This window comes from Mus pahari, chromosome 1 (assembly GCF_900095145.1).
Source record: "Mus pahari chromosome 1, PAHARI_EIJ_v1.1, whole genome shotgun sequence".
Classification (NCBI taxonomy): Eukaryota; Metazoa; Chordata; class Mammalia; order Rodentia; family Muridae; genus Mus; species Mus pahari.
Genome location: NC_034590.1, coordinates 79,725,698 through 79,747,563, shown reverse-complemented (window position 1 = coordinate 79,747,563; position 21,866 = coordinate 79,725,698). Strand labels below are relative to the sequence as shown.

The 21,866-nt window shown below is 45.8% G+C and overlaps 1 protein-coding gene across 2 annotated transcripts in view; it reads left to right on the top strand.

The window, feature by feature from the left end:
• The window catches only part of Dennd5a (DENN domain containing 5A), a 63,578-nt gene extending 49,691 nt beyond the window's left edge, over positions 1–13,887 (top strand). For both annotated transcript variants that reach the window (XM_021220027.1, XM_021220019.2), the window contains 11 exons: positions 356–440; positions 2,271–2,355; positions 2,837–2,965; positions 6,456–6,577; positions 7,947–8,092; positions 8,657–8,775; positions 9,132–9,313; positions 9,843–9,925; positions 10,560–10,683; positions 11,245–11,413; positions 12,844–13,887. In XM_021220027.1, coding sequence (XP_021075686.1) covers positions 356–440; positions 2,271–2,355; positions 2,837–2,965; positions 6,456–6,577; positions 7,947–8,092; positions 8,657–8,775; positions 9,132–9,313; positions 9,843–9,925; positions 10,560–10,683; positions 11,245–11,413; positions 12,844–13,027 — 1,428 coding nt within the window. In that variant the 3' untranslated portion in view covers positions 13,028–13,887. The remainder of the gene's footprint in view (positions 1–355; positions 441–2,270; positions 2,356–2,836; positions 2,966–6,455; positions 6,578–7,946; positions 8,093–8,656; positions 8,776–9,131; positions 9,314–9,842; positions 9,926–10,559; positions 10,684–11,244; positions 11,414–12,843) is intronic.
• The last annotated feature ends 7,979 nt before the right edge of the window (positions 13,888–21,866 follow it).

The window sequence follows — 21,866 nt, the reverse complement described above, 5'->3', positions numbered from 1 at the left end:
GTGTGTGTGTGTGTGTGTGTGTGTGTGTGTGTGTGTGTATGTGTGTAGGTTTACGGTGGACAAGATCTGACGTTGTCCAGTAGAGCATTTCAAGGTTGTCTTTTACACCCCTTTGAACACACGCCCCCTTTTAGCTCCTTTGTATGCTGGCTGGAAATCATTTCAGCTTTTGTTATCTTCTTTCTGTCTCCCCTGGGTTTTAGTAGAGAGGGTGTATGTATGTCCGTTGTGTGTATTGGGGGAATTAAAACAGCATTTTTAGCAAAAAGTGGTTTTTGCTAATATTTTTAGCAAAAAATTGTTCTTTGCATGTTGAACATCATTAGTAGTTGTTTCTCCCTCCCATTGCTTCCAGGGGAAATCAGCTTTGTGGTCCCATCTGTTACATTATCAGGAAAACCGGCAGAGAAAACTCACATCAGGAAGCCTTAGTACCTCAGGTAAGGCAGTGTGTGCACTTGTGTAGACTGTTCCAGCTCACTTCCCTGTCCCTCTCTACACCGATCATTACAATTCCTGTGTCCAGATCACTGAAGCTTTTACTTATAAAGTTTTATGTTTTAAAAAAATAAAGTCACTGTGCTGGAGAGATCTCAGCTTAGTGCTAAGAGTGTTTGTTGTGGGGCTGGAGAGAGATGGCTCAGTGGTTAAGAGCACTTGCTACTCTTCCAGGGGACCTAGGTTTGGTTCCTAGCACCCACATGGTAGCTAACAGCTCCAGGGAACCCTACCCCCTCTTTTTGCCAGGCACAAATACAGTGCACATACATGCAGGCAAGGCACTGGTAGACATGAAAGAAAGATAAAATCTTTTTGTAAAAAAAAAAAAGTGTTCATTGTTCTTCCAGAGAACCAGAGTTCTGTTCCAAGCTCCATGGTGTGTAGATCACAACCATGTGTAACTCAAGCTCCAGAGAGTGTACACACACATACACACATACACACACACACACAGAGCTTGCTGAAACAGCATCACCTGCATCACAATGATGTTCTCAGTATCTGTTTCTGGACCCTTTTGATCAGTAAAAGCAAGCAGCCTAATTTGGCTTCAAACATGGACTGTAAATTAAAAACAGAAAAACTGGGTTTTACTGTGGTCCTGCTGCTTGCAAGAAGCTTTTTTTTTTTTTTTTAAATTCCTCTGACATAGGCATAGAGGCCAGAGCAGGGCATGGGTCCGTGGAACTGGAGTTACAGCCAGTTGTGAGCCACCATATGTGTGCTGGGAATTAAACCTCTGGTCCTCTAGAAGAGTAGCCAGTGCTCTTAACTGCTTAGCCTTCTCTCTAGATCTCCTCACTCCTACCCCACAAAACAAAGCAAAAGCAAAAACAAATTAAAAAATATAACCTGGTGTTTGTAGGGACTCCAGGGATAATCTAGTTCATTCTCTTTTCTTTATGAGGAAAAAAAAATGAAGTCTAAAAAGGAATGAGATTGTTGTAAGATCATGCAGTAAGTTAATGAAAAAGAAAAGGCGTAATGAAAATGTCTGTTAGGAGCAGACCTCCTGTCTGCTCATCTCGGGCCCCTCGTGCTGTCCTCAAGTGTCCTTCCCATATGTGCTGCATGCACTGTTTCCTTTTACTTCTTGACTGTGACTCTCTCTCTCTCTCTCTCTCTCTCTCTTTTTTTTTTTTTCGAGGCAGGGTTTCTCTGTGTAGCCCTGGCTGTCCTGGAACTCACTTTGTAGACCAGGCTGGCCTCAAACTCAGAAATCCGCCTGCCTCTGTCTCCCGAGTGCTGGGATCAAAGGCGTGCGCCACCACAGCCCGGCTAGCAAACTATTCTTAACAGCTTGGTGATGAAAACACTAAGCTGTATACATGGCACCTGGTACCAGATCAGAGATGTCAGTTGTCCCTCGGAGGACCTAAGCATTCCGGAACAGGTTCATTCTGGAACATTGTCTTGGCTGTCTTGAAGACAAACTTGGGAGTGAGCAGTAGCTTCATGTGGAAGTACTGTTCCCTGGTCATGACATATGTGCTCATGATGACCTGGGAGCTAGGTGTCAACTCTGCCATGTCTTCCTCTGTTAAATGTAGCCTGTGATACCTTCAGATTATCCAAGAAGTAAATAATATGCAAAAGTTTAAAATCTGATTTCTGTTAGAAACCTAACAATATTTGTGAAATGGCTACTTAATGTATTAATGATGGAGCCAGTTGTTTGCTGTAGCAATTTGTGGTTTGACATGTAAAAGAGTCGTTAGCTATTTGGATACTCAGGGTCTCTTTGGAGATGACCATCTTTGTTGTTTCAGGAATACTTCTTGATTCAGAACGGAGAAAGTCTGATGCCAGTGCTGTCATGTCTCCCCTGAGGATCTCCCTAATTCAGGACATGAGGTCTGTCTGCTCATTCATAAATTCACCACTAAATTAACCTCAGAATTTCTCAGGAAGGTTATGGTAGTTACTGCCAAGGGACAAACTACAGTTCCCTGGGAGGACCTAAGCATCCCTAAGCATTGTCTCTGCTGTTGCTTGGGTGTGATGCTCAGCCTACAGGATTTCTGTGTCTGTTAAAGCTTTCAACTAGTTCAGCTAACTAGGAGTCTTCACTATTGGTCTTTGTATATTTATAAAAAGGTAGTTTTCCTGGCATGTTGCAGCCTATACCAGGAGAAAGAGCATAGGTATCTTACACTAATGGGGCTTGGCATTAGCCTGGCTTGCTGAAACCTATATTATCTGTTCTTTTTCCCAAAATTGTGAGAATGTGTCTGGCAAAGCCACAGAGAAGAGTTAGAAAGACTCCTATGTGGAAAGGGGCTGTTGTGCCTGGACTCTGTTCATTTCCCATCCCACCCTACACCTCTTCTCTTAGGCACATCCAGAATATTGGGGAAATCAAGACTGATGTGGGAAAAGCCAGAGCGTGGGTGCGGCTGTCCATGGAGAAGAAGTTACTGTCCAGACACCTGAAGCAGCTTCTCTCAGACCACGAGCTCACCAAGTAAGGCCAGGCTCCAAGGTTGGCAGGTAGACTAGAGAGTTGGGGCTGGGAAGGGCGAGTTCATCATGCTGCTGCAGCAGCAGCCAGCCAGAGTTAAGCTGCAGACTCACCATGTGTGCACCTCCCTGCATCTGCAGACTCATACTTCTGCTTTCTGCTTCCCCTGCCTTCAGTCTGTATACGCGGAACTAGCAGTGCTGTTCTCCTTCCTGGAACCTTTGGCCACGAGGCTTTTCTATGTTCTGTATACTTTTTTGTCCTGAGAAGCAAAGGGTTGGAGAATTCAAGGGAACTTCTGAGTTACCCCTTGTCTCTGTTGAGCCCAAGGCCAAGCAGAACAGCCAGTTAGTTCCCTTTCCTTCTTCCTTATCTGAGTCTGCTCAGATCTTTCAGATAGCACGCCTAGAACCTCTCCCTCCATACTTCCCTTTAGGACAGAAAGGATGCCCAGGGGCTTACACTTGCCAGAGCCACAGTCTCCTGTTTGCCCACATCTCTTCCCATGGTTCCCTCCCTTCTCTGCCTCTCAGATGACTCAACTCTGTCTTTTCAGCACATCTGGCTCTCTCTCTTTCTCTCTCTCTCTCTTTTTCCTTTTTTTGTTCTTTTCCTTTTTTTGTAGTATTTGGGATTAAGAACCTTACACGCTGGACAAATGTTGTACCATTTACCCAGTAAGTCTGCAGCCCTAATCTTGTGTTTTTAAAAACTGTAGTCCTGTTAGAGGACATTAGCTTAAAATGCACTCAGTGTCCAGTTCTTGACCCCAGTGACTACTCCAGCGAGCAGAAAATGAGGTTTGCATCAACAGATTGCGTTTTAGAAGTGAGGAAAGTCTCTCAAGCACATCCTTAGGTATTAGCTCACATGTCGTTGCTACAACAGACCACCCTATTTTGGATATTTTATAAAGAAGAAAAGGTTTACTTACTTCACAATAAGTGAGGTGCTGGAAGTCCAGGATCAGGCTGCCACATCTATTTGGCCTGTGGCAAGGCCTTTCCTAGCTATATCACAGCATAGAAAAGGTAATGGCTAGATCCGAAGGGACATTGCATGAAGTGGTCTCACTTTATGGTTTCCTGCTGCTTTCATGAGAGTGATGTTCCCTGACCCGATTAGATTCCTTTACATCTGACCTTTCACCACACTGGGGCTGAATTGGAGCACAAGAGGCTTTTAGGGAATTACTCAATCTGTGCCCAACCTGTAGCGCCCTCTGTCTCATATCCTCATCTTTCTCCCAGTTTACTGAGGGTTTCAACCATGCCTCCTTTTCAACTGTTCCTCCTTCTCAGCCATCTTCAGTTGCTCCTATTGACTGGGATGACTCTATTCCCATCCTCTCTCCATGGCCAGTTCCTTTAGGACTAGTATGAAGTTTTCTTTACCAGAGTTTTCTTGGACGTCAAGGCCGTTTGTCCTCCAGGCAGGCATTTGCTTTGACACAGCATTTGTTGGGCCTTCCTTTACCTTAGAAAATGTGTTACACTCTGTAATTGTTTTATGCTTATTAGAGCTTGCTTACATTGAGAAGCTGAATTGTGTGCCTTTCCCAGTGCTGAGCACGTTGCTTAGTATCTGGAAGGAATCGGTCAGTGCCTGTAAAATGTGTGCCTGGCTTTCCAGGCAGGAGCAGAAAAGCCTTGGAACAGTCAGTGTTGATAGAATGTTCTTTAGCCTCTGGCATTCTCAGCTAGATTTCACCACTGTTGGTAGCTTGGAGACTGTTAGCTCCCTTGTTGTGAGTTCAGATCTCCTTGGCCTCTCCATGGTAACTTGTGTTGTATAGTGTTCCTCTTACTTTGGCCTCTCTGTGGTGACTGGTGCTGCATGGTGCTCCCCTTACCTTGAAACTGCTATGTAATGTGGTATGGCTGCAATTACCCTTTACTCTTCTGCTTTTTTTCTTTAAAAATTAAAATATTTATTGTACGCGTGTGTGGGTGTGTAGATCAGAGGACAACTCTGTCTTTTCATCATGTGGGTCTCAGGGTGGAACTCAGGTCTTCAGACTTGGCAACAGGCCCTTTTACTCACTGAGCCATCTCACCATCCTGTCTCCTGTTTTCTTTCTCCCCTGCTCTTTGCAGGATGCTGGCTTCCACAGTCTTCCAGCCTCTGCAGACATGCTGTTCTTTGTCTCTGTCTTGCTCTGCTCACTTGGTGATCTCACTCACTCATGACTTCAGTTGCCTCTAAGCAGGTGACTCCACCTCTGAAGCTCTGACCATTCTTCTGAGCCCCAGTTCTGCGTTTATTTCCATTCAGACCTTAGGAGTAGCTTGGAGAAGATAAAGTCAGGCTTTATATCATGTGGTTAACTTCCCTTTAGTTTGCAAAATGTTGCTGCTGTTTTCTCTGAACATCTTAACATCTCCCCCAACATCTGTCACCCAGAATAATCAGGGTTGACTCCACTGTTCTGCCCTTACTGGCTCTTTGGTTTCTTCTCCTCTTCTGTATTTCAGTCATCGTTCTCACAGCCTCCCACCGCACTAACTAAACTTCCTAAAATTGGCCTAAGGATACAACCCTTTATTTTGTTCTAGCCTAACTTTCCAACCCTGTTGCTACCTGATCATTTCTGGGCTCTCACCTCTATCCACCCTAATTTCCATACACCCTTTCTCCTGTAATTTAGAACAACTGTCTGGGTTTTTACTGTCCTCTAGACCCTCTTGATCTAGAAAACATGACAGGACTATTGAAGCTCACTGTTCTTAAATACCCAGAGAGGGCCTTTTATCTAGTAACCCCTATGTAGTTGTATACCTTGGTGTTTATTCAATTTATTCTGTCACTTAGGAGAGTTTGTTTGAGGGCAGGCTGTGGGTAAGGTGCTTTATAACTTCCCTGGGTGCTGGTGATTGTAGTAAGGCATCGAGGATGTTGTCTTCCTCTTCCTTGTGTGTGTCTCTTTGACAAGTATTCCTATTATTTATGGAAGATATCTTGTTGTTGAAACATGGAGGGCTTAGAAGTAGGCAAAGGAATTGGCCTTTGGTGTTTTGACCCTTGCTCTTAAGGTGGATCTGAGGTAGAAGCAGGGTTCTGACTCTGCTCTCAGCCTTCAGAAGGCCTGAGATGTGGCCTGATAATGAATGGTTATTGCAGACCTCTTGTCAGTTGTACTCGTGGCCATACACTAAGATGACAGCCTAACTAGAAGCCTGAGAGTGTCTGTGTTATCTCCAATGGTTTTGCAGTTTGGGCTTTGGTTCAGAAAAGGAGATTCCATGGCCTGTCTGCTGTGACAGTATAGCAACATACAGCATGTGATTTTGTTGGACTTGCTGTGGCTTAAGCCTCTAGCATCAGCCATAAAGAATGGCTAGTCTCCATCCTTTATGAAGAGGTCCTAAGGAGCTTGAGGCTTGCCACCTCTTGCTTCTCTAACCCATCTACTTGTGAAAGTGAGCACTTTTAGCTTCTTTCCTGTCCTCTTGGCTGGGGATTGATGTGTTGATGTCTTGCTACTGCCTGACAGGAAGCTGTACAAGCGTTACGCCTTCCTGCGCTGTGATGACGAGAAGGAGCAGTTCCTCTATCACCTGCTCTCCTTCAACGCAGTGGACTACTTCTGCTTCACCAACGTCTTTACAACCATTCGTGAGTAGCTCTGCTCCAGTCTCAATGGCCTGTTGTAGCCAGGCGTCATGGACCTACCCAGGCTTGCTGTCTCCTTTGTACTTTATTTCCATTTATTTCCATTTATTTATTTATTTATTTATTTATTTATTTATTTATTTATCCTTGATGTTTGAAAAGGAGTCTCTTCGTGTAGCCAAGACTGGCATCAAACCAGGCTTGCTGTCTCCTTTGTACTTTATTTCCATTTATTTATTTATTTATTTATTTATTTATTTATTTATTTATTTATTTATTTATTTATTTATCTTGATGTTTGAAAAGGAGTCTCTTCGGGTAGCCAAGACTGGCATCAAACCATGGTAGTCCTCCTTGCCCCTACCTTTGGCATACTGGTGTACACCTCAGTGCCTGGCCCCCTTGTGTTATCTGTTTGCCTTGTGCTTCCGTGGGGGAGGTAAGAAGGAACAGCTCCTTCTAGGTGGCTGCTTTCTTGGAACTTTCTGTCCTCATCCTTTTGTTTGTCATGATGTCAGTCAGTGTTGTTCCACAAACTGTTCATGAGGCCTAAGGATATGAAGTGTGCTGGAGCTGCATTTATCTTCCATCCTGAATACTTCTGAAGAGTTCTCCTTCTGTTCAGAAGTGTCTCAGCATTACAGATTTAGAGTAGCCCCAGAGAGAAAGATGTCTTCCTGAAGTAGCAGAAAGAACACCATGCGGCAGTAGGCCATTATGCCAGGCCAGCCCTGCCCCTAACTCATTAAATTCCTGTGTGCAGAGCTGTGGGCCTCACTCTCCATATTTTTAGAGGAGGAGGGTTCAAAATACTCTAAGGTCTTTGAGCTTCATCTTTCTATGATGCCAAGATTCTTTTCTTGGTAGCTTTTGAATTTTCTCCATAGCCAGTTCTCTGACCAGCCACACTGCTCAGCAGCTCACACTCTTCTCTCATCTTTGTCCCATCTTCCTTCCCAGAGAGTAGGACTATGGGCTTGGTAGCAGTAGTAGTGAACTGGAATTAAAAGACCTAGGATAAACTGTTTTCCTCTCTGTGCCCTGAAAGAGAGGTGGCAGCTGTGTAGACTGCTAAGCTCAATATTATCATTATGTTATTGGGTTCAGAGACTGCAATGCACTCTGAGATGAAATTCAGTTAGGAGTTGGTTGCACTTAAAGCTGAGCCTGCAGATAGGCTTGTTTTTTATTGGGTGGCAACCCAGGGAAGAATAAGAGCAATGCTGATATGCAAAGCAGCCAGGGAATCTGCTGGCAATAGCATTGGGGGGGGGGGGGGGAGCTCAGTCATACCAGTGTTGTTCCTGAAGCTGGAGTAGGTCAGGGTCCCTCCCATCAATCCCCACCTTAACCTCTGTGGTTCTCTAAACAGTGATTCCATACCACATTTTGATTGTACCAAGCAAGAAGCTGGGAGGCTCCATGTTCACTGCCAATCCATGGATCTGTATATCAGGAGAACTGGGTGAAACACAGATCCTACAGATTCCCAGGAATGTGCTAGAGATGACTTTTGAGGTATGTGATAGATATCTGGGGTTCCAACCCAAGGCTTTGTGGTGATCCCAGTTTGTAACAGCTGCTATAGGAATTTTCTGCAGGGCGTCATAGAGGCCTTGTTTCACAGCCTTGTGTATCCGCACAGTGGACCTGTTCTGAGACAATGTTAGGCCAGGACTAGCCTTGACCTAGAGGGAAGAATCTGCACCTTGTACATAGTCACTTGCTGGAAGGAGTTTATATGTCAGAACTTGTATACGAGGGCGTATGTCGGAATGGGCTGAATTGTTGGGGAGTTCTGCAGAGTTCTTTAACTGTTACACACGGGTATTTGTTGAGCTGAAAGACCAACCTGGAGTGTTTTGACCCCAGACCCTGGTCTTCCTTTAAGGCTAGCATCTTCTTTCTCAGCCACGAGCTGTCTAGGAGACAATGCTGGTCTGCCAAAACTTGCAGTAGGTGGAGTTGTGAGCCCTGCTCCTACAGATGCTGAGCCAGGCGGCAGCCAGCCAGTCAGATTTGTGCCTCCAAGGACTGCCACTCCTGGTTTTCTGACCTGGCTTCTTTTTCTTATTCCCTCAGTGCCAGAACCTGGGGAAGCTCACCACTGTCCAGATTGGCCATGACAATTCTGGGCTGTATGCCAAATGGCTTGTGGAATATGTGATGGTCAGGAATGAGATCACAGGACATACCTACAAGTGAGTGACCCTGAGTGTGACCCCTGGGGCTGTCTTTCAGAATTGAGTATGAGCTTCTCAAGGAGCCCCCTTAAGGTTTGATAGTCCTGGTGATTTTCCTTTGACTCTGCCTTGTATTTGAAAGATCCAGATGGTTTCCAACTGAGTAAACATGTATGGTATTGATGGACATGTGTCCCAAGCCACTCAGGTAATTCCAGTGAACATTACTGTTGGACAGAGAGAGTCCAGGAGCCCCTAGTCTGGTTTTGTGACCTGTCCCATAGATTGATTGGCTTTGTTGCTGGCGCCGCTGAGTAGCAGAGGAGGATGCTGGAGGAATGAGTAGCTCTCACAGACCTTTGTTTTACCTGTAGGTTTCCGTGTGGCCGATGGCTGGGGAAGGGTATGGACGATGGAAGCCTGGAGCGTGTGCTTGTTGGGGAGCTGCTCACTTCTCTACCCGAGGTGGATGAGAGGCCATGTCGCACTCCGCCGCTACAGCAGTCCCCCAGTGTCATCCGGAGACTTGTGACCATCTCGCCCAACAATAAGCCCAGTGAGTAGGAGGAAAGTCTGGAAATGGGTAGGTCTCTGAGGGCCCTGGCCTCACTCTGCAGCTTCCCCTGCTGGATAGAGTGTGGCAGGAGCCACCAATGCTGGCAAAGCCATCCCTCTCTTGATCATCATGTGTGTGTGGCCCTTGCTTTGGGGACTTGGAAGGAGACTGATGACCTGTCTTGTTTTTCCATGTCCTGTATGTCAGAGAGAGAGAGGTCATTTCTGATTTCCTCCTTCCCGGTGATTGTTCACAGCCAAGTCACAGCTCTCTTACGGAAACCAAGAGCTCCAGAGTGAAGTGGAAAGTAAACTGGGCCAGCTCCTCATTGAGACAGAACCCGATTAGCTTGACTTTGCCCCCAAAGAGTTTCGGGAAGAGCTGTCTCTGCAGAAGTAGGTGGGCGAGAGACTCTGCTTTCTGAGTTCTCACTCTCCTGCTTCTGCCATGGGCCAGTTCTATTCTGTGTCCTCAGTCTCCTGCTTGGTAACCTCTGAGGTTACTTTGGCTGTCTCCTTGATTTTCTCAGAGCTGAACACTGGACAGATCCAGGAGTCCATTGGGGAGGCAGTCAATGGCATTGTGAAGCACTTCCATAAACCTGAGAAAGAGGTGAGTGAGCCTTCCTGCCCTCTAGCCCAGGGGAGTCTTCTTGATATTGCAGTCACCTTGTTATGCTCTTCAATGTCCCTGTGCTCTGGCCAGTCCAGAGTCATCAACAAGGTCTTCTGGAATATCTCAAGCTAGCCTGGAACCCCTTATGTAGCCCATCCTGCTCTCAAAAGTTGTGACAGTCTCCTGCCTCCACTTCCCGAGTGCTGGGATTATAGGCGCATATTCCCATGCCTAGCCAGAGTCCAGTACAGCATATGCCTTGCCTGTTTTGGGATGGGATTGGACTCTTTCCTCAGGAGCCTTTGCCTCAGTTGTTTTGTTTGCCCTCCATATTGATGGCTAAGTGGAGTCTCTGGGGTCCTCCAGTAAACACAACCTCTTCCTGTCTTTTTCTGGATTTGCTGTGTCTATCCAAATGATGAATACACTGGCTTTGTGTGGCCTCTTCTATCACATGCCCATCACCAGTTCTTCACTGAAAGAGTATGCCAGCCATTGTGGTTGGTGCTAGACAACAGACAAGAGCTGTTTGGTTTGCTTCCTCCTGGCCTGGCTCTAGGTTTAAGGATGTAGTAGTGGTAGGGCAGCTCAGCTGAGACCCACCTGTCATTTATCCTCTTTTCTCTCCTAGCGTGGCAGCCTGACACTGTTGCTTTGTGGAGAGTGTGGTCTCGTTTCAGCACTGGAACAAGCTTTCCAGCATGGATTTAAATCACCCCGGCTCTTCAAAAATGTCTTCATTTGGGATTTCCTGGGTAAGCTGGTCTAGGATTGAAGAGTAGGAAAAGTATGTTGATGTGGAGGTCTTTCCATCCCATGGCATATAGGTTAGCTGAAGAAGCCAAGTCAGGCAGCCCTTAGTTAGGTCTGCTATTTGTTTGCCCAGCTTTTCTTGTAGGGAGAAAATGATGGGCGAGCACACCAACCCCATGCTTGTTGGTATGAGCCTTACCTCTGAGAACTTGACCAAAAGAGGTTCTGAGCAGCTCTCATCCCAATTCCTCACTCTCTATCCCTGTAGAGCCAAAACGACAGTTGAGAGTATTGAATCCCAAACCCTGTGTGGAGAATTTTTATGCAGGAGACAGTCCTCAGAGTTTTCTTGTCCCTTCAGATAAAGGGAAAAGAGCATGCTCATGCTAAGGGCTACATAAATAAAATCTAAAACTAGGCATTAGTTTTAAATATGCTTATTGACATTAGGATACTTGCTTTGGTCTCCTGAAGTTGCTTGTGTGGGTTTGGAGAGTCCACAGCCCCTGGCCTGCAGGGCAGGGTTTGAGGAGCCATTGTCACAGCTTTTCTTCTCTTCACAGAGAAAGCACAAACCTATTATGAGACATTAGAGCAGAATGATGTAGTTCCAGAAGAAAACTGGCACACACGGGCCCGCAATTTCTGCCGCTTTGTCACTGCAGTCAACAACACGCCCCGGAACATCGGCAAGGATGGCAAATTTCAGATGCTGGTGTGCCTGGGAGCCAGGTACTACAGGGCCAGAGTGTACAGCAGCTAATATTCAGATGCTGCAATAGGGTGGGCACTGTCCTGCAGGGTAGGCACTGCCATGGCCCTGCCTTGGAGGGCCCCTTTAGGCTGTTGATTTTCTTATGTATCTTGTGTGTTTGTGGGACCTGTGAAGTAGACTATGTATGATTAAGGAAGATGGAGGCCACATCTTGATGGGAAGGTTCAAAACCACCCTGTTGGGGACATTGGAAGTAAATATGTATAGTTATTTTTCAGTAAACATTTGAATTTCAGGGGCCTTATGAAAAGTGGTAGGAAGAAAACTGAGCTGGGATGTTTACTGGTCATGTTTAAAAGTAAAAGGTGTCAAACATCATCAAACTCTACCCCTCATAGGATGTGCGAAAACCCTAGAGAGGAGAGAGTCCCAAGAAAGCTTCAGGAAGGAGGAGGTGTTTGGGTGGGGCTTTAATGGAAGGAAATGACATGCAGAATGAGGCCGTGATAGGGAGCACATTTAGAAGGAAGCGGGGGGGGGGGGGGCTCCAAGACCTGGGATGGAGAAAATTCCTTCTGTATTAGGGCTGCATTGTTTAATGAGAAGTCTGAGATAATGTGGAGCTGACATCATGGGTAATATGCATTGGAGTGGACAGCACTGAGAGAGTGGGAAGGCCAGATAGACTAGAGGCAGGGTATTCAGGCCGTGTGCAGGAGAGTCGGTGTAGCAGTTAATACAGACTCTGAGCTGAGTACTATATGGCTCTGTCCCCAGTTACTGGGGAGCTAAGGCAGGAGGATTGCTTGAACCTAGAAATACAAGACTGTCATGAGCAACATAGTAAGAACTCCATCTCAACAACACAAAAGTAAGTAAGATGCTGGAGAGAGATGGCTCAGTGGTTAAGAGGACCCTTTCCTCTTGCAGAGGACCCAAGTTGGGTTCCCAGCACCCACATGGCTACTAACAAAAGTTCCAGAGGATCCAACATTTTGTACTGTTTGGTGGCATTGCATGCAGGTGGTGCTGTCATGAAAACTAAATCTCTTGCAACAACTGGCACATGGGAAGTGTCACGTGTCTTAGCACTTCTGGTGATGTTAGTGTGTGGTGTTAGCTGTGGAGAAAAGGAATGTTCTGGACCTCTGTTTGATGGGGGGAGGTGTGTCACATCTGCCTAGTAACTGATGTGCTAGGTTGTCTAGGGAGATGAAAGAGGTGGAGAAAGAGAGGCAGCTGACAGGGATAATTATGTTGGGTTATCCCTAGGGCTGAGTGGTGGAAAGCAAGCTCCTTTAGAGAGGGAAGTAGGGCTATGGGGGAGGGGTACAGCTTCTTCGTCCTCTCACTAAGTTCGAGGATCCCTCCAACCCCCAACTTGGCCTTGGCCTGTGTCTTTCTTTTCTCTTGCTTTGACCTACCTGGATCACTCCCACCCTGCCAGAGATCACCTCCTGCACCACTGGATAGCCTTGCTGGCCGACTGCCCTATCACTGCGCACATGTATGAGGACGTGGCGCTGATCAAGGACCACACACTTGTCAATTCCTTGATCCGAGTGCTGCAGACCCTGCAAGAATTCAACATCACACTGGACACTTCCCTCGTTAAAGGCATTGACATCTGACCTTCGAGCACCAGCCAGCAGCAGGACCCAGAAAGACTCCCTACAGCTCTGCCTCTTCATCCCAAAGGGACCTAAGCAAGTTATGGGGGACAGAGAGGATATGTATACTTACTGTAAAAAGAAAATTAGAGGATTTTTGGAAAAAAAATAATCTATTTTAGAGTTTATTTGCTGACCTGCTTTTTACACACTTTCATGTGAAAGAGACAGAAGAGGGGCAAGGTTGGTGCTGCTTGTTTTGAAGCTGGTGCCTCCCTTGCATGGCCGCACGCTGGGAGCCTGTGGCCTCCCAGACTGAGCCTGCAACATGTGTGGGGCTGTTCCACATGCCGCCCCGTCACGTCGATGAGGCCATTCCACATCGTTTTTAAACTAATGTTTTCTATATTAACATTATTCTGGCTATCTGGCTTTCACAGGCCATGCACAGGTGTGCGAGTGGGACATCCCATGCTCCAATCAAAGGGATTTTTAGCAGTGCCTCTGATCAAGCACTGCCGAGTCAGCTCCACATCCGTTTCCCCCCTTCCCCTTTTTTTGTCAGTATTATTTGGGAAGGAGATATGCCAGGACAATGTCATTGTGCTACATGCAGAAAATCATGTTTCCTGTTGGCACAAAGTTGCACAGAAGTAAACATGAGCATGTTTAACAGGTTTGTCTTTTCTTCATCTATCTTATTTATTTAACCTGCCATTGTGTGTTTTAAGTATTTGTTTTTCTTTTCTTTTTTTTTTTTCTTTAAAAGAAGGAAAAGCTTGTCAGTCTAACTGGCTATGTTATTACTGTTCAATTTATGTTGTTTTGCAACTTAGAAACCAGCTACAGTATGGCCCACTTAATAAAACACCTGAAACAAATCTCACTGGTCACTGGCTTTCATGGGTATGTGGGTTGTGGATGGTACAGTGTGTTCTTCCTGAGGGTCAGACTGTGCATCTCTCTCCCCAGCTGGCTGGGGTCTGGACTGTCTAGGATGCTCCTGAGGACTTAAGTCCACGCACCTTCCCTATCTGGTGCCCAAGGCTTTCAAAGTTAATTGAGCCAGCCAATGAGGAGGGATGTGGAAAGATTGTTCTCCGCTGCAGAGTGAGGAAACCTGGCCAAGCTTACAAAGATTGTCACTCAATCGATGATACTGGGCCATTTCTTGAGAAGGGTAGGAGACTGAGTAGGAGCATAGCACACGGGTGGCCCTGTCTGCCCTCTGTTAACACATGCAGGTTGTGTGTGCGTGTGCGTGTGCGTGTGTGTGGTGTAAAAGCCCTTTCTCTAGTGAAGGGTTTGCTCTGTCAGGAATAACAGTGGAAAAGCCTTAGGACCCTAGTAAACAGCTAAATTTTTCTTTTTTCTTTTCTTTTCTTTCTTTTTCTTTTTTCTTTCTTTCTTTCTTTCTTTCTTTCTTTCTTTCTTTTTTTTTTTTTGTTGTTGGTTCTGAGACTTCCATTTTTTGGGATTAAAGGCATGTGCCACTACACGTAGCTAAATTTTTATTTTCAACCAGGCTCCTCTGGCAGAACGTTCCAGAAGTGGCTTAAGCATGTAGAACCCCTCAAACCCGGTGTTGTCCTCTTTTGTGTTCTCTTCTGGTTCTGCATGTACTGCTCTCTTTGGTTCCCCTTTGCCTGAAAATTGTGCAGTGTTTACTTTAGGAGGCAGCTGCTATGATGTCTTCCCCAACCTCCCAGGCAGCTGTCATTGTCCTTGTGGCCCAACAGTTTCTTAGAATTTGGCAGACAATGCAGATATCATTACTTGGTTGTTGCAGCCAGCCCCATATTGGGCCGTCCCTGGGCTCTGAGCACCTATAGGGCAGGAAGCACATGTCTGTCTTCTGTGAGGCAGTGAGCACAGGATGTTTTTGCAAGAGATAAGCAAAAGGAGGCTTCAGGAAATCCACACTGTGATGTCCTGCCAGCAGGGGGAGTGAGTGGGCTACAAATTGAGACCTCAGCTCCTTTGCAGGTAGAAGAGAGGAAGAGAGAAGAGGTTGGGCTGTGTCTCTGGAGTACAGAAGGAGAATTTTTGGCCCCCTAGAAAGGCTAGCATGATGCTCAGCTGTATGTGTGCATGGTGTGAGCTTACGCCTGGGCACACCTAACACCAGGGCTTTACAGACATTCTGCAAAGCAAATGGAGATTTCCCCAGGGTTGGGAGGAAACCAAGGCCTGGAAAAGTTGAATTCCCAGGAAATACGGTTTTAGTCTTCATTGCTGTGATAAAAATAACTGACAGAAGCAGTTTAGGGGGAAAGCTTTATTTAGTTCAGGTTGTAGTTACTGTGGAGAAGCTAAGGCCACAGAGCTTGAAGTAATTCACATCCTCACATCCACAGTAATGAGAATGAATGAATGAATGAGTGAATTAGTGCATGCCAGTAATGAGCTCACTCCTTTTCATTCAGTGTGGGACCCAGCCCATGAGATGGAGCCACCTGTATTCTGGGTGAGTCTTTAACCTCAACTCAAATAAGAAAACCCTTCACAGGTCAACCTCATTATATAACCCCTCACAGACTGTCTTCCTAGGTGATGCTAGGTTGTGTCAAGTTCACAGTTAAAACTAACCATCCCAGTTCTTAGGCGCTTATAACCTGAGCCAGCTCTCATACTGTCTGTGGGATGAATGTGGGACAGGCCTAACTTCAGACAGCTGGCCACCGCTGTGGTTCTGCAAGGCCAGATGTACAGCAGCCAGATGTCAGCTGTGCATTTCAGTGAGGGAGCTTGGGTCAGCCCTGAGCAGAGAGTGTTCCTGAGAAGGTGAGTGTGGACATGTTTCTTAAATTCAGGCTTTTCTGCTGCAAGTGTCCCTTTCTGTTGTGTGTTTAATCATCGTTGGAATGAGGAATGAAGTAAGAGAGCAGCCACATCCAGGAGCTCAAGATCTCAAGGACCCTGGAGTTGGCTGTGTCCTGCATGGGGCTCGCTCAAGCCTCTGTAGCAGCTCTGGGCAAGCTGGATCCTATTTGCCCAGCATACCACCCTTCCTGCCTTAGCATCTGTGCCTGTTCTCATCCCATGCTTCCAACACCAAGATTTCTGGGTAAGGAAGCAAGCAAGTAAGCAAGCAAGCAAGCAAGCAAGCAGATGAACTCAGTGAAGCACTCACTAGAGCGTGGGCATCTTGTAGTTAGCACTCAGGTCGAGACCTTTACCAGCCCCAAATACGTGCTCCCTTCCCCCTGCAGTCCAGTGGCCTCCCTGCCAACAGCTGCTAGATTTACTTTTTTTTTTTTTTTTCCATTTTTCAATTTAAAATTAGGACTGGAGAGATGGCTTAGCAGTTAAGAGCACTTGTTGCCCTGACAGAGGACCCAGGTTCAGTTTCTATCACCCACACAGTGGTTCACAACCAGTTCCATGGGGTCCTACGCCCTCTTCTGACCTCCATGGGCACCAGGCATGAACATGATTGCACATAATATAAATGCAGGTGAAATTCTCACTATAGGAAATAATTCTTAAAAAGTAATTTTGTTTATGTGTGAAGGCATGCATGCCACTTGAATATGTGGCAGCAGAGCCTTTGGTATTCGGGACTCTGCACCGTTGGCCCCCCTCCTCCGTCAGCAGTGGCATTCGTGTGCTCAGTGCATTTGCCCATGATGGCCAGTCTACTCTGTTTTTGTGGTTTTCCTTTGTGGCAATGCTTTCTGGTATGAAACAAAGGCCTTGATGTTCTGTGCACTCTTAAGTGTCCACCACTACCACACACCCCTTGTGCCTCTACCAGATCTTGTCTAAAACCAGCCAAACCTATTCTTTCCTGGGTTCTGGAAGCGATAGTCCTAGTTCAAAGGTCCTGGTCTAGGAGTGTGAAATAGTGTCCTGTGTGCCCCTCGCTCTGAGCAGGTGCATACCTGCAGCTCTGCAACCTGGGCAGCGTCTCTGGTCCTTCAAGATGACCCTTAAATTGTCTGTCATGCAGCCACTGCCCCATTTTAGGCCCTTTACCTGGTTCATCAGCAAATAAGCTGGGGCAACATTTCTACCTTGGCAGGTCATAACAGTCCTGGTGTCGGGTCACCTGATGGTCAAGAATGTAATCAAAAGGAGGACCTAGTCATGTGACAGGAGCTATTTCTCAAAAATCTCTGCTACAGATGGCCCAGCTTCACTCTAGAGCCCAGGGGCCTTGCCTATTAGCTCTCTGGTGTTTACAGAGAGGTCCATGCTGTATTTCTCACATTTGCTGGTAGTTCCAGTACATAGGGCTTCTTACATTTTAAGAGCTTGGTTGGTGCCAGGCCATTACCCAGCCATCTGTGCCGCCTGGAGAGACCTTTTCCATTTGAGGCTTCACTGCAAGCTGGTGACTTTCGATGTTACCAGAGAGAGCTCCTAGGATTGCAATGTGTCCTCCAGAATCCAAGGAGGACTGCTTCCTTTCTAGAAGCAATTTATCTTTTGCTTCCTTTTTAAAAAAAAAAAAATTCATTTATTTTGGTGCTGAGGATTGAACCCAGGGTCTAGCGCGTGCTCTTCCACAGTTTCTCCTGTTGTTATGGCTTTTACTTTGAAGGAGATGTCCTGGCAGAGTGCGACCACTGGATGCCTAAAACTCTTTATGTTCTCATCTATTCCAATGAAAGAAGAGGTTTGGACACAGTTGGCTTGGCATTAGCACTGTGTTAACTCTTCTTGACCTCAGCTATCATCCAGAGAGGTTATGGCCATTTGGCCACATCATATTGATTACAATGCTGTGATTGATCAGGAAAGTAGTAGCCAGTACCCATTTTCTCAGAGCTGCAATCAAGATGTGTGCTTAAGAATGAGGACAGTAAACTCTGTGAAGATGGAGGGGGGGCCTGAGAAGTCACAGATTGCTTCCTGGAGAAGAGCGATATGCTCAGGTTCACGTTTCAAGGAAGGAAGCATCCTGAGTAGAGGTCAAAGTAGTCAAAGAGGATGTGTGTCTTGGATGAGCAGGGTGGGGCAGTGCAGGGAGAATGGATTTCACAGTTGTGTAGAGCCAGAGGCTTGGTTGGATTGGATGTAGAGTGAGCAAACGAGTCCCCTGCTGGTGTATCATCCAGCTGTTTGGAATGCTGGTTCTCAGACTATCAAGCGGAAGGTTTGGGGCTGGCTGACTTTGGAGAAGTCCCAAGAACTGAGGTCATGTTCTTTCCTTTCACTGACCCTAAAAATGAAGCTGGCAATTTCTGAAATTTCCTTCCGGGTGGAGTAAGCAGGCCTTGAAAACTCCCTGGTCCTCTGTGGTCCTAAAGATCTCGGCTTCCTGAAGGTTTATTATAGGGTCTGACCTTTAATTCAAGCCTCACAGGCTGACAGTTGCAGCAGCCTCAGAGCCCCAGTATTAATTCCCCCGAGCCTAGCACAAAGCTCAAGCCAGATCCCTAGGCTCCTGCTCCAGCTTACAACCTGTCCCTTGACCAGACTCTCCACCTCGCTTCAGGCTTTTCCTCCCGATCCATCCTCTGTCCTCAGGATGTGGTGCTGTCTTCCCTACCCTTCAGACCCCTCTGGCCAGGTAGCTCTTTGTACTTAGTGAGGATATCAAGTAGAACCTAAGCCACAGAGGGCACCAGGGACAGACTTTCTAGTACGCGGTTAGAGGCTGGGGAGATGGCCTTTGGGTAAAGTGTTTGCTACAAAAGCATAAGGACCCAAGTTCAGAACACACTTAAACTGGATGTGGTGATGTGCTTGTCTGTATTCCAGACATCCCAGTGCAGTTCCCCTAATGAGATGTAAGGTGGAAACAAGTGACTTGACTCCCTGGAAGTTTGTGGGCCAGCTAGCCTGGCGTAGGCTGTGCTCAACAAGAGATGCTCTCAAACTGGTGGTTTGAATGAGAATGGTCTCCATAGGCTCATACGTTTAAATGATAACCCTGGGGGAACTGTCTGGGAAAAATTAGGAAGTGCAGCCTATTATCAATGGGTGTGGGCTTTGAGGCTTCAGATGTAAATTCTCAGCACCACGCCTGCCTGCCTGCTGCCATGTTTTCCACCATGGTGACCATGAACTAACCCTCTAAAACTGTAAGAAAGCCCCCAATAAAATGCTTTATTTTATAAGTTTTCTTGTACATGGTGTCTCTTCACAGCAATGGAACAGTAACTAAGCCACAAGCCAAACAGAAGGCAGGGACCTACACTGGAGCTTGTCCTCTGGCCCCTGTACATACATACACATGCTTGCACTCACATATGAACATATGCACATTAAAACAAACAAAATGATTTTTTAAAAAAAAGATCCAGATCCCTTACAAGACTGAAAACCCCTCTTCTCTGTCCATGCATGTGCACCTCTTCATTGCATTTGAGAGTCTGGGTCCCTCTGGTGAAACTGGGGATTGGGTGACCTGAGCTGCAGTTGAGACTCTGGTTACGCACCTTGCAAAAGCTCAGCCTTAAAGCATCCCAAGACTGTGTGGGTTTCTACAACTTTGTTAGAGACACCAGAAGGTTAGGTGAAAGCCCTGTTCCCAAACTACCATACTGGTTTGCAGCTGTAAGTATGTCTTTGTGGTATTTTTTATTTACTAATGTTGATGAACATCAACTTTAATCTGAGCCACTGAGCCACTGAAGCCTTGGTCTTAGCCTATGTGGAATCTTCATAGCCAGTCTGGCCATTCTCCCTTTCCTTTTATGTATGAAATAAGCACTTCAGGCTAAAGACAAAAGCAGCTAGCCATTAAATGGTCACCCTTTAGGGTTTCTATTGCTATGAGGAATCATCGTGACCAAAGCGACTTGAGGAGGAAAGGGCTTGTTTTACTCAGAGTTCCATATCACAGCTCATCACCAAAACAGTGAGGACAGGATCTGAAGCAGGGCAGGGACCTGGAGGCAGGAGCTGATGCAGAGATCGTGGGGGGATGCTGCTTACTGGCTTGCACCTCCTGGCTTGCTCAGCCTGCTTTCTTATAAAACCCAGGACTTCCAACTGAAGGGTGGTCTCATTCACACTGCCTGCCTACACTCACATCAATCACTAAGAAAATGCCCTGCAGGCTTGCCTACAGCCAGATCTTATGGAGGCATTTTCTTGAGGTTCTCTCATCTCAGAGGACTTCAGCTTATGTCAAGTTGAGATAAAACTAGCTGTCACTGTTTCCAAATATAAGCATTGCGTATATAAATTAGGAAAGAAAATTAAATAAGGGACTCGAGCGATGACCCAAGTCAGCAGTGGAAAACTTGCCATTCTTCCAGAGGAGCCAGTGAAGTCTTAACACTATGTGGCAATTCACAACCATCGGAAACTGCAGTTCTAGCTTCTTTTTCTGGCCTCTGCAGACACCAAGCACATACATGGGTCACAGATACAGACACAGACAAAAAACAAAAACAAAAACAAAACAAAAAAATTGCATAAAGTCTTTTTTAAAAGCCTTTCAAATTTAAGAAAGAGAAAAAAGGCACCTAAACAGGAAAGAATTAAGCATATCTATTTGCAGATGGTGTGATTTATTGTTGGTAGTTTTGGTTTTCTGAGATAGGATCCCATGGAACTTGGTCTGACCTCAGATGAACTGGGATTACAGATGTCCACCACCAGCACAGCTGAAGAAACAGCTCAAAGGTTAAGAGCACTTAACTGCATTTCCAGAGGACCCTGGTTTGATTCCCAGCACCCACATTGAACAGCTCAAAACCACTGGTAACTGTAGTTCTAACGAATCTGACAGCCTCTTCTGGCCTCTGTGGGTACTACATGTACATGGTATACATAAACACATGGGAACACATGGTACACATAAACACATGGAAACACATGGTACACATAAACACATGGAAACACATGGTATACATAAACACATGGAAACACATGGTATACATAAACACATGGAAACACACAGACATAATAAATCCAAACAGGTATATATCACCACAGCCAGCTTTATGATGTGATCTATGCAGAAAATTCCAAATGATCTAATAGAGCTAAATAAAGCTTTAAGATTAGTATACAAAATAAGTTATTTTTTTACATATAGCAATAACACACTGTATTTTAAGTTTCATTTACAACAACAGTAAAAAGAATAAAATGTTTAGGGAATCTAGCAAAAACAAGTACATAATGTATACTCTGAAAACCACAAAAGATCACTGAAAGGTGGAAGACCCTGGTAAGTAGATAGCCCATGTTCATGGATCAGAAGACAGACAGTATTGGTAAGATGGCAGCATTACCCAGTTATAGAATCAAGGAAGTCTCTATTATAATCCCACCTATGGGCCAGCAGATGGCTTAGTAGGTAAATGTATTATGACATGTGCAAGCCTGATGAGCTGAGTCTGATCCCCAAAACCCACATTAAAAACTGGATGTAGGGGGCTGGTGAGATGGCTCAGCAGGTAAGAGCACCCGACTGCTCTTCCGAAGGTCCTGAGTTCAAATCCCAGCGACCACATGGTGGCTCACAACCATCCGTAATGAGATCTGGCGCCCTCTTCTGGAGTGTCTGAAGACAGCTACAGTGTACTTATGTATAATAAATAAAATAAAAAAAAACCAAAATATTAAAAAAAAAAAACTGGATGTAGGGGACTGGAGAGATGGCTCAGCAATTAAGAGCACTGATTGCTCTTCTGAAGGTTCTGAGTTCAAATCCCAGCAACCACATGGTGGCTTACAACCATCAGATACCCTCTACTGGTGTGTCTGAAAACAGCTGCAGTGTACTTACATATAATAAATAAATAAATCTTTTTTAAAAAATGGATGCGGAGGTGTGTGTCTGTAATCCCAGCACTCCTACAGTGAGATGGGAAGTGGAGACAGGAGACTCATCCAGTGAGGCTGGAATACACAGCACAGTAGCAACAAGGTGGGAAGTCCTGAAAAGTGGTCT